We start from the raw sequence: 12,181 nt of genomic DNA on the forward strand, positions 1-12,181 counted from the left end.
ACTTATAAAAATGCAAAAAAAAAAAATAATAATAAATGAAAGATTAAAACAAAATTAGATGAGACCATCATAAATAACAAAACTCTTTCTTAGTATTTAACGCAAATAAATATTCAGAACTCAAAATCTAGGCCACTAATTAATTTGAAACAATTTCGTTGATTCACATAGACGGTAGGCCCTTTTCCTTTAAAGACACTAGGCTTGAATAATTATTTTTTATTTTATATTTTTTCATAAAAAAGCTACTAAATAAAAAAGATATCTACAAAGGAAAAAGTACTACATGAGTGCCAAAAAAATTCCTCATAGATAGAAGTTCAAATGAATATCAAGTCGAAAATAAGCCTGTGGACTAAAATTCTTTGGATTGATTACACCTGATAAACAAAATTTTAGTACAAAAAAATACCAATATAATTACAACTAAATACAACAAAGAGCATACAGAACAATTGTACATAATGCACACAATGGTTCCCCGCCACTCAATGAACCACGTAAACGCCGATGCCTCAAATGCAAGCTACTAGAGGCATATAATGTATATAGTACATATTTCATAAACCTCTTTCCTTTTAAAGGTCATGTTCTCATATCTTTCAGCGCACCCCCTTTTTCAAGCTCAGTGATCAGATCCCTAAGTGATGGAACCTTCAGAGCCAAGGTCCTATATAATCTAGAATATCGTGCTCGAGTTCCATCGGGAGTCCTTGCCAGGGCAAGCAAGCTTAGAGCTTCAGGTAATTCAGCAAATACATGCTTCATTTCCTCCAAGTTCATGTTTTCCAAAATGGACGGCCTTGGGGCAACCCTCACAATCTCACCTCCTTTAGGTTCCTGAACTCGAGCCTCGGCTTTAATGATTAGTTCTGAATTTGAGTTTGCTCCACATTTGATTATAAATGGTGAGGTATTGCCCGTATTGAATTGAAGGACGTTCCATTGTGCCACATCAGTTCCAGATCCAGAGCCTGTATCAGTTGACGGCTTGCGAGAATGTGATAGATTTTGAAGGTGATCATCTTCTTCAGGAATTGACTGCATCATAAAAGACGTATTAGGAGTCACAAATCAAAGGCCAGACCCAGATTCAGATGAAAATGACTAAATTTACTAATTTAGCACAGATGCTAAGAGACAGAAAAGCATTTCAAATTGTTTTCATCCAATCATTCCTTTGTTTTCTTTTGGGTGCAACATTTCTCACGTATGATTCCAATTGGCTGTGCAAAAAATTTAGTTAACGATAATTTAAAAAAGTAATATCAAATAGTCAAATTCAGAGAAAAACCAACATAGTCCAAAGCACAATCTGATTCCTTCACCACCCCAGATAGTTTAGCCAGAGCATTAATTTGCTTACCTCAACCATTCGGCGAGCATCTGCAATGTACCTCTGAGCACATTCATGATCAATTTCAAGAAGCGAAGGCATTTGTTCTGCCAGTTTATCAAGAGAACCAAGCACTGTTCTTTTCTTACTTTTCTCGATGGTGATCACAGTAGAAAGTTTAGTTATATCCTGTTCAAATTATACTAGAATAATTACTTTCAATTAGAATACTAAAGCTTCAAAAACAGATTTCTATATATATATATATATGAAAAAAACCTGGACTTGCTTCAATATTCTATCAAGTGAAATGAGAGATGCTAATCGTGCATCCTCCGCAGCAGTAGAAGGATTTTGAATAGATGAACCACGATTTTCCAATGTCAGCAGAGCGACATCACTTCTCATTTGTTGTAAAATCTGAAAATAATAAGACAAGAAAATAGAGCATCAACATCCTTCTTTAATTGCTATTTAAAACTTAATTGACCACTATCATTGCAATAGTACAAGTCTGACAAAATTGACAGAACATTCAAGAATGAAAGGCTAATGTTACCAGAAAATTATCCCTCCTTTAGTTGACTATTTTATTGCTCAGTAAGAACTGTAGTAATCAGTTTTACCAAATTGATGTCCAGGACTACATAACTGCACTTTAATTCCTTTGAGTTCAACGATCATGTGTTGTCTATATACAAGAAATGGGAAGGAGTAGATGTTCCATTTATATTTTCCTCCTAATTACATAACGATTCTAGAAGTGCTGAATAAAACCGGGCAAACAGAAGGAGAATCAACAGAATTACTAAACAAGTAATTTCAATATTTGTATGGTACTTTAACTTCCTCTTATCAAAGCAATTTCCAAGTAACGTGAAAACATTTAAAAAAAAAAAAAAAAACTGATGCATAACAATAGCTTGTTATATTAATATTTCCCATGCAGTTTTTGCGTAATGAACTAATGCAATGACAAAACCATCAACTCATGACACAACTCTAGAAATGCAAAGACAAGTTTATACAATTACATGCATGTTTAATATACAGCAGTTGAATAAGACTGTTGAAAAATATCTCCAATTTTGGGAAAACATCTGTTTAGGGGCTGTATATTTTCTGCAAATAATTAGGACTTGACTATGCATCATTTTCCCAGTTTCCCAATATCAGTATATATAATTAATCACGCTGTGGATTACCACAAGCAAATCAGCATTCTTTGATCCATCTCAAGTGAAACAAAGTACCTTTCTTCTCTTGTGATCAACAGATTCTAGAGCTGAACGCAACTTGATCACCTGTGCTGCATCTTCAGCCTCTTCTGTTGCCAACGTACCCGCAATATCCTGATAAGCCAACGTTAAAAAAACAAGGCTTAACACATAATTTAACATGTATGTGAAAATTAGTCAAACATGAAGTTCCCTTCATTTTTTTTTTTTTTGGGTTTAGGATGTGCATTTCAAACCACTAAACCAACTTAAGTAAACCCCACAAATGTAACTAGCCATAGATGGGAATGAACAACTCCAACATGCAGCAAGGCAAATAGGTGATTTGAATAAAGATTTCAAAATGTAAGTAAAAAATTAAAGATAAATTCGATCTAACTCAACCCTAAATGTTGGTGGCCCAACTTCAAGAAGGCTTTTTTCATACCCATATTAGAAATGAACTCAGCCCAACTCAAAACCAAAAGCTAGCTCAAGTTAAGAGAGGATTGCTCAAGCCTTGTAAGGAGTATTTTGGCCATATTTCTAGCAAATGTAGTAGGCCACCTTCACAAAAATATAGCAAAATTTTGAACAGTAGTTTTTTCAGCTAGCACCAAGTTTAGATTGAAAGTTTAATGAGATACAGTTAAACAAAATAAAAAAGATTTAAGGGAGATCAAAAGGGATAGTAATATAGGAGCATAAAGTAAGAATCATACGAGGTACAAAAAGTGGGGATAGAAAATGACAGTGATGTCCAGGACTTCACTGCTAACTGAAGAAAAGTATTTCGAGAGCTTCTGAAGACATGTTACGGTACTTTTAGGCATGCATGTAGGCTAAAAGGTGGTTTTTCTGTATCTCAATTCTCGGCTATTAAAGTTGATGTTAATATACTTTATGGCCTGAACAAGCCAGAGCCTTCCTAAGAATTTTATGTTCTCATAGTCTCCCAATTTAAATAAAATAATATTTTATATTCACCAAAACAAAGCTCCTGCCAATATCTTTATACCGGGAAATTATTAGGAAGGAATCCCCTGATGAGACAATAAAAATGGAACTATTTGTACCCCAAAAATATACAAGATGACAAGCATAAAAATATAGATTCATTTGTACACCGAAAACATCCAATATGACATATATGCTCCAACTTGAGGGAGTGTTAGAAAAGCATATTTATTACATGTAAATATGGACATATCCATTACTACAAAACAAATTAGGGATTTAGATTGGTTCTTTTTGTGTCTATAATTGATTCTTTTGTACCCTAATATGTGATTATAAATAAAGAGCATGTGTGGGCATACAATAGGGGCTCCTCACACAAGAACACCTCCATTTGAGAGAATAAACACAACATTCAATATATCCTTTCTATTATGTTTCGGATATATGCTCTTGCTATTATACTTCCAGTAATCAAGAACATTAAACGTACTATATTCATTTAGAAAAATCATTCTAGACAAATTTAAGATGAAGCATACCTTCAAGTGCTGCAGTTGAGAAGTATAGACACGTTTTGAATATTCAAATAAAAGTTGGCCAAGGGCATCAGTTTGGGGAGGCAGAGCACTGCCAAGTCCAGCCATCCAACCATCCATAATTGCAGTTGAAATAAGCTCCAACTGACCAGTTGTCCCCCCCAGTGCTTCATTTCCCATAACAGAGAGAAAATCAAACTTCTCTGCAAGCCAGGATCTAAGTTGGCGCTGCAGCTCACCTGCTGGAGTATGCACAAAGAGTGCAGCAAGAGCCTTGTTTCCAATTGCAAAAGTTTTTGCTTCCCCGCTAATTTCCCTAAGCTTTCCCCCAGTTACCTGCTGTCTCCAGGTCTCCTACACAGTTTATTTAAAATTGTAAAAACAAGGTGACATACACACGTACTCCATTCCCTAAAGAGGTGTAGATGATAATATGGGATGGCATCATCAAGAAATAGCAATTTTTTTATGATATTCAAAATTCAAAAGAAATACACAAGAAAAAAAATCCTGCTAAATAGTTTTCTACCACATCTAACCAGAAAGATTAATAGATAATATTAGTACCTCATCAATCCCACGTATCTTCAACACAACAGATGAAAATTTAGATTTCTTTTCTGGCTTTAAATTCACTTTAAATCCCTGGATCTGCTCATCAGCATATTGCACAGAAGATCTTCCAGGACTACTTGCCCGGCTGGAACTTCTACTGGGTCCAGTGTTGGACTTTTCAAGAAAGCACTCAACTGGCAATACCTTCCAATCCAATGTGTAAGATTTACTAAATTAGAAAAGGGTATGCCCACCAGATTCAATAGAACATCACTAAATACACAGTTAAAGAGAGAGAGAGAGAGAGAGAAATACTCTACCTTAATGGATTGCAACTCTGGGGATCTAGCAAGCAAAGATCTTATATACAAGATTCTAACACGAGAAACAAGCATGGTATCCATTACTCGCTTTGGTTCCATTTTACGAATAAATGAAAAAACAGCATCCCTAATTTCAGCAAGTATTTCATGTTCTCTGGAGGCACCAGCTTTGATGACAGCAGCCAGAACCTGCAACCATTATGAACAATGATTGTAAAATTGTATCCCGCAAGCTTAAGCTATCAGGGTCTTTTGTATTTTAAAATGCCTCACCATGCAATATGAGCTGAAATTCAAATTTTACTTAGAAGAATGACGGTAAAAAGGACCAAACCCTAGACCACTAGGTCATATGAGCTTTGACCTCTGATACCAAAGCATGAACCAAATATTTTCAAAAGCTTAGCAATCAGGAGAACTCTCACGAATGGCTTTATATCAAAGAATGGCGTATACCTGCATGTATTTGATTTGGTCTAGGCACTTCATAAAGATGCAGACCAATCAACATCAAACACTTTTTTTCAAGGGTGTCTATGCTCTTACATTTTTGTATAGGCAAAACCATTAAAAAGGATTTAGAGGTCAATAGTTTGTGTATTACAGCAAAAGATTATGGCAGTGTTTGATCCATATATCAACCTTATTTAAGAGGAAAAAAACACTATTGTTGTTGTCTATTGTCTTATATGGATACGGGATAAATTTGTGTAAATGCCCAATCTCTTGTGCTCTGCACATGGTTGGTTCAAGGGAATTTCTACTACTGAAATGCAAAGAATTGGACAGCTTTTTTAGCATTTTTGAGCAACATTATCTCTCAGTTTTCATTTATTTTTTTATTTTTCAGGAGGAATATTATGGCTCACAAGATGCACTTTTTACTCCTCTCATTAGGAATATATTGTAGCACATCGAGTCATTGACTGATAACCATAAGAAAACTATAACTAATCAAGCTAAAATATATTTTTCAAACTGAATTAAAAGCAAACATGCTCTAAGGCCCACATTGTGGCAACTAAAGCAAAATTCGCAATTGAAATGAAAAACTTCAATGCACCCAAGTCAATGTATTATCCAGCCAGAAACTAGAAGAAGAGGTCTGAGCATACTTAAGTTTTCAATTTTAGAAGTATAATAAGCACAGAAACATTCTTATGGAAAAGACTAAAAAATCAAGAGACCAATTTTGCACATAAATTACAACTTAATTACTTTCAATAAACCGAAGCACCCTAATCCATACCAGCATCAAAAGCTTGTTTGCACCATCAGAAATGGCAGCAAGGCCTTCATATTGATCAGGATTAAAGTCATTCAGGGCAGCAGTAAGATATTCACCGGCAGGGGTAGTCTTAACTTTCTCAGAAGCAGATTTAATTAAAGCAACCGTGCCATCATTCTTATCTGTCACCATTAAAGATGAAGGAAGAACATCCACAGATCGTGCTCTTGCAGTGTTGCTGGTGTCGTTCCTGTTTCAATAAAGTGAGAATAAAGCCAATATCCATAAGCTTAAATACAAAATACAACTGCAAAATATATGGGACATAAAGTAATATTATACCTTCCCATATTCTGAGGCTGAACATTAACTGATCCACTAGATAATGGACTTGAAAGCTGAAAATAAATGGAAAAATCTTAAAATGGCAGAAACACCACATTCACAGCATAGAAGCATGCAATGCAAAATGATTTTCGTAGTACTTTTGGTTCTGCCATCTATCCCTTTATTTTAGCATGTGCTGCTAATAGCCTGATCAAAGAAAAGCAAGCAAAAATGATGAAACAATATTTAAGAAGCCCTCTAGTTAAAGCCACACAGACAAAAGCTGGTTTATTTTATTTAGATGTGTTGAAATCTCACACCAACTAGTGATATGGCCAAATTAGTCTATAAAAAGGGACAACTCTCACCTTATAAATCAATTTTGTGGTGTTGAGTCAGGCCCTAACACCCAATTCTAATTCTAATATGGTATCAAAGTCTATCTTAACAATTATTGTCGAGTCTACCGAGCAACACACTATTAGACGGTTATCAGACCATTTGCAAATGCAGTCCCAGAAACTCCAAACTCAAGAAGTCCAATTCTTTGTGGGAAGGGAGTTGTCCAAAATCCTACATCAAATAATGAAATGGCTAAAGTAGTTTATATAACTGAGGGACAATGCTCATCTTACAAGTCACTTTTGTGAGGTTGAGTTATATACTTATAGACCAAATTCTAATAAGTAAAAAACATTTGTGCAAAGTAAGACAAAGGCTATCGTGAGGAACCGAATCGTGGTTTATGGTGGACAAAAAAAAATCATCATTACATTTTCAATTTAATATTGAATGGTTATGATCAATACTGTTAACCTTTACTATCATTTTCTACATAATTAAAATAATTTTGCACTTTTCTTCTTCACCAACCCCCACTCGTCAACACCAACCCCAACTATGTCAAATTCCCCTTCCCCTTTGATCTCAACTACCTCGTCTTCTCCTCCAACACCACCATTCCACTTCCCCTCCAACCCACTCCATTGTTGCCCCCATAAGACCCATCAATGCTCTCTCCTCCAAAATTGACTTTGCACATCCATTTCTCAAAGCCCTAACGAAGTGTGTTTCTCTCATAGTTATTAATCCCAGAAAGCAGATCAGAATGGCCGACTCCAAAAGTGGGATAGTGGATAGCGGGATAATGCTATTCTAATATATATATATAAAATAATTTATAATACATATAATTAAAAATATACATATAAAAAGAGAAACATAAGTTAATTTATACATTAAATATTTTCAATAATAAAAATTTATAGTAGTTAAACAAAATAAAAAATTAAGAAAACAAAATATTTAAGGTCTTATAATAAATTTTTTATTACTTAAAATATTATCTGAATTATAATAATTAAAAATAAGGAGAATTTACTGTCTGAAAAAATAGAGAAGTAAAAGGCTCATTAACCAAACCAAAAGAGAAAATAAAACTTAGGCCCATTTCACCCAACTTTTCCAACCTTAATTTTTTTTACTACAACCCTTCTAACCCTAAGAGACTCATAAGCCACCACCTACCTTCCCTCTTAGAAGAAGAAAAATCTGCAAATGCCGAAGAAGACATGGTCGTTGTTGGAGAAGACAGATTTGACACCCATCGGAGAAGGTAGATCTGCTAGAGAAGAAGACAGATCTGCAAAGATCTGCCAAAGAAGATGACAGATCTATAGGAGATCCGCCAGAAGAAGAAAAGAAAATCCACCGCCTACTCGCGATCGCGCCGCCATGCTTCGCTGCTTCCACAGCCGCTCCACTCTAATGCATCGCGATAGCAACCACTATAATTGCTATTGACTACTATGGTTTCTCTCGCAACTTTACACGACCCAAAATCCCTCTCTATCTACACCACTAAGTCTTGGAAATGTGGATTTGGGGCCCAACCACAAAATCGGTTTATAAGGTGAGGATTGTCTTCCACTCATAAACTTTTTGTTGCCTTTATCTCTAGTCGATACGGGACTTGAGTTTTCTCCAATAAACCCCTCACGACAGGCACTATTGGGCTTCGTGCATGAATAAATGGTGGGTGGCTCTTTTTAAGTGATCTAGGATAGGTGAGACATTTCCAAAACAACCACTCACATCTAGCACTATTGAGCTCAGTGCGTGGATAATCGATGAGTGACCATTTTTAAATGGATTTAGGATAACTCTGATACCATTTTAGAATGTGGGTTTAGGAGCTACCTCAATATTACAAAATTAGCTTGTAAGGTGAAGATTGTTCGCCACTAATATACTCTTCGTTGGCCATATTTCTAGTAAATGTGAAACTTAGATTTTTCCCAATACTCTGCAAAAACTCGGTGTGCATGATGAACCACTTATGCATGAGTGGATAGTTGCAATGACAACAACACATTCCCTTTTTCACTTTTGAAACACAAAAATCACCCAGAAAAATATTAACAAATACAGAGATGCCACCTCCTTAAAAAGTTGGATGAGAAAACATGGCAGAACAAAAAATATTAAAATGCATACTTATAGATGAGATTGACAGTTGAACAAAGTTAGGTTTTCCCTTCTTAGTTCGCTCAATTTCCTTCTCTTTACATGTTTCCCAACCTCCTCAAGCAAACCCCAAAAATTTCTCTTCTAAAATCTCAAGGTTGGAGTGTCGCCTTGATTTGCGAGAGTTCATTGGAAACGTCATTTGAGGTGCTCTAGTTTTTCAACACCACCACACCCTAACAGCTTTCAACAACCCTAGTTTTTCTTTCTTCCTCTTCTCCCCCCACCACTCTTTCTCTCACCTTGCGGCCATAGTAGGCCTCACCCATAAGCAGTGATACAACTTCAATCAACAATTCCAAGAATTCTAAATGTCAATTTTTATTTTTTAAGAAATTGATGATAAGTTCAAAGCAAATAACATAATAGCAATTCAAATTAGTTGATCCACCACAACCCATTTGGCTCACTCTTCCACTCAAGCATCCATCTAGAAGTTATATTTGTGCGAAAGAGAGAACATTTCCAACTACTTGTTTGCATTTCTTTTAATGCATACAAAATCCATCAAAAGAATGCAAACGGATTAGGATTTAAGAATCACACAAACACACACGTATATGCATATCCAATTTATCTTAAATTTAGTATGCATGGCCACCGCAATATGACAATAATCAATCGTTGAACTGGTAAAATTATTATCCTATATAAAGTTATTCAATTACATAAGAGTACAAGACTTAACTATTAGAGTAAATGGACCCTTAGATCTTGAATCCATTGTTGTCATTTACATTCATTTCAAAGATATATAATATGTAAGGGTTAATTGCATTTTGTTCCCTAAACATTTCACATTCTTACGAATTTTGCCCCCAAATAACTTCTTTTGCAGATTTTGTCCCCAAGTTTTGAAAATGTAGCAAATTGTACCCTTTTGTCAATATTCCGTTAAAATACAGATAGGATGTTGAAGTAAACATCAAACTTTTACTTTGTCATAAATCTTACCCTCAAATAATGCTTCTGTTTGCTCCCAACTTTAGAAAATGTAAATTGTAACCCTCTGTTGGACTATATTTAATATGATTGTAATCGACTAGTTTGAATTTATATTAATATTCATATAAGATAACTTGTGGATATTAAATAATTCAGTATATTAATACATATACAATTCATACGCATATAACTACAATAATACAAATTATATGAATATGGTACAAATCTATACCATTTAGATCCATTTAAAATTCACATAAAAATTCAATCCATTTAAAGCAAAAAATCCACATAATCCATCCATAACAATTTTTTTATGAATGGATATTCAATGCATCCATAAAAGTAATGTTTTAAAAATTAAATAATTTTACTTTTGAAATATTTTATTTCTATATCTTTTCTTTATGTCGTTACATAATATAGTCTTTTAAAATTCACAAGACTTTCTTGTCAAAATAGCCTTTTGAAATCTCAATCCAATAAACATTTCATATTATAATCCAATGGATTTTGAAAAAGTAATGGATGGATTCAATTCGATTCATTATTTACTTTTATTTACTTTTATTGTAATAAATGGATGGATGGATGGATGGAATGAATGATGGATAAATGGATTCATTTGTCACCCTTAAGTCTGGTTAGACTTTAGTTCAAGTTACATTAATAAATTTGAAATGATAATAATAACAAAAATAATTTATTTTTATTTAAATAGGTTAGTCTGTTAGACCTAAAAAGATTTTTAAATGACCTAGATTCTGGTTTTTTAATTCAATATGCTTCAATAAAAGCTTTCACCTGACCCATTTTCTAAAAAAGTTTGGTCTGACCTGGGCAAGTTAGGCCATAGACTCCTATCGAGCGGCCCTACCTATTTTCATCCCTAGTTAACATAGACATTAAACTAGTTAACAATATAAAAAGAAAAAGTCAATACATCAATACACTTCTCGAAGTTTAAAATCATCTATATGGTATACATAAATATGTGATATTTTTATTATTGTACTGAATTATCTTATATATATGAGTTATCTTAGACAAATATTAATACAAATTCAAAATGGCTAGTTATACTCATATCAAGTATAATCTGATGGAGGATTACAATTTGCAACATTCTCAAGATATGGGGTGGGGGCAAAATTTGCCAAAAAAATATTTGGAAGCAAAATTCGTAACAAAGTGAAAGTCTAGAGACATAAAATGCAATTAAGCATAATTTTTTATTGGTGTTTTAATGGACAATTAATGAAGGGAACAACATGCAACATTCTCAAAATTTGGGGGAAAAATCCGCAAAAAAAATATTTGGGGACAAAATTAGCAACAATGTGAAAGTTTGGAAACAAAAAATGCAATTAAGCCTATATTTAATGCAAAATAGTTGAATGAAGTATCAATTAATTTTAAAATACTATGAAATTCTTATAAGCTTGATCTACCTTCTGAACATAATTCAATCGTTGATGGATAAAATTCAACATCTATAAGTTATTCAATTTCAATGGAGTGAATTAAGACTTATTATTGATGTAAAAGGACCCCCACCACTACACAACATAATGAATGATAAGTTGGGAGCAGTAACTCTGGTAAAAAGTAAAATTTGCCTACCTGAGGTGATCCAGCCCGAGATGCTTTCTCAGTCAATTTATCAAATAATTTCTCATTTTCTACATGCAACCTCTGCAAAATATTGAATTGAGTTCCTCACCAGAACAAAATGAAACTAATGTAAGTGTGTAAGAATCAAAACAGCGGAAGAATTCAGCAAAATATATATTCAGAACTTATGGCAATGGCACATTTTGATACAGGGGTTACTTATTCTATCTTGTACAATCTATAAAGTTCACAAGACATGCAAACCAGAAATGAAAGTTGAGATTTCTTGGTTGTAGTTTTAGCATTTCCCCTTACTCAACATATTAGGATGGTTGGAAAGGATTTCAACATGAGCAGCCGAAGATAAGGCATTTGTAGCTAGGGCTGTTCATAAATTGAATTTTTGAAAAATTCAAACCAAACCGAACCAATATAAAAATGGATCAGTTTATCAATCCCTTTTTTATAAAGTGGATTGGTTCGATTTTAAAAATTTAAAAAAAAAACATTGGATTTTTAAACTGAATCGGTTCGGTGTAATTTGGTTATCCACTTTATACTTATATATGAATCGTCTTTTTCAAAAAACCAAACCGATCTAGTTTGTTGAAACA

At 33.9% G+C, this 12,181-nt stretch overlaps 1 protein-coding gene across 1 annotated transcript in view; it reads right to left on the minus strand.

Annotated features, from left to right (window-relative positions):
* Positions 1 to 287: 287 nt before the first annotated feature.
* The window catches only part of LOC109801518 (kinesin-like protein KIN-14B), a 34,342-nt gene continuing 22,448 nt past the window's right edge, over positions 288 to 12,181 (minus strand). The window contains exons 15-24 of the mRNA XM_020362601.3: positions 11,577 to 11,648; positions 6,498 to 6,553; positions 6,177 to 6,405; positions 4,925 to 5,116; positions 4,617 to 4,808; positions 4,053 to 4,403; positions 2,590 to 2,688; positions 1,616 to 1,756; positions 1,367 to 1,525; positions 288 to 1,041 (exon numbers count right to left, since the gene is read on the minus strand). Coding sequence (XP_020218190.1) covers positions 586 to 1,041; positions 1,367 to 1,525; positions 1,616 to 1,756; positions 2,590 to 2,688; positions 4,053 to 4,403; positions 4,617 to 4,808; positions 4,925 to 5,116; positions 6,177 to 6,405; positions 6,498 to 6,553; positions 11,577 to 11,648 — 1,947 coding nt within the window. The 3' untranslated portion in view covers positions 288 to 585. The remainder of the gene's footprint in view (positions 1,042 to 1,366; positions 1,526 to 1,615; positions 1,757 to 2,589; positions 2,689 to 4,052; positions 4,404 to 4,616; positions 4,809 to 4,924; positions 5,117 to 6,176; positions 6,406 to 6,497; positions 6,554 to 11,576; positions 11,649 to 12,181) is intronic.

This window comes from Cajanus cajan, chromosome 11 (genome assembly GCF_000230855.2).
Source record: "Cajanus cajan strain Asha chromosome 11, NIPB_CcT2T_4, whole genome shotgun sequence".
Classification (NCBI taxonomy): domain Eukaryota; kingdom Viridiplantae; phylum Streptophyta; class Magnoliopsida; order Fabales; family Fabaceae; genus Cajanus; species Cajanus cajan.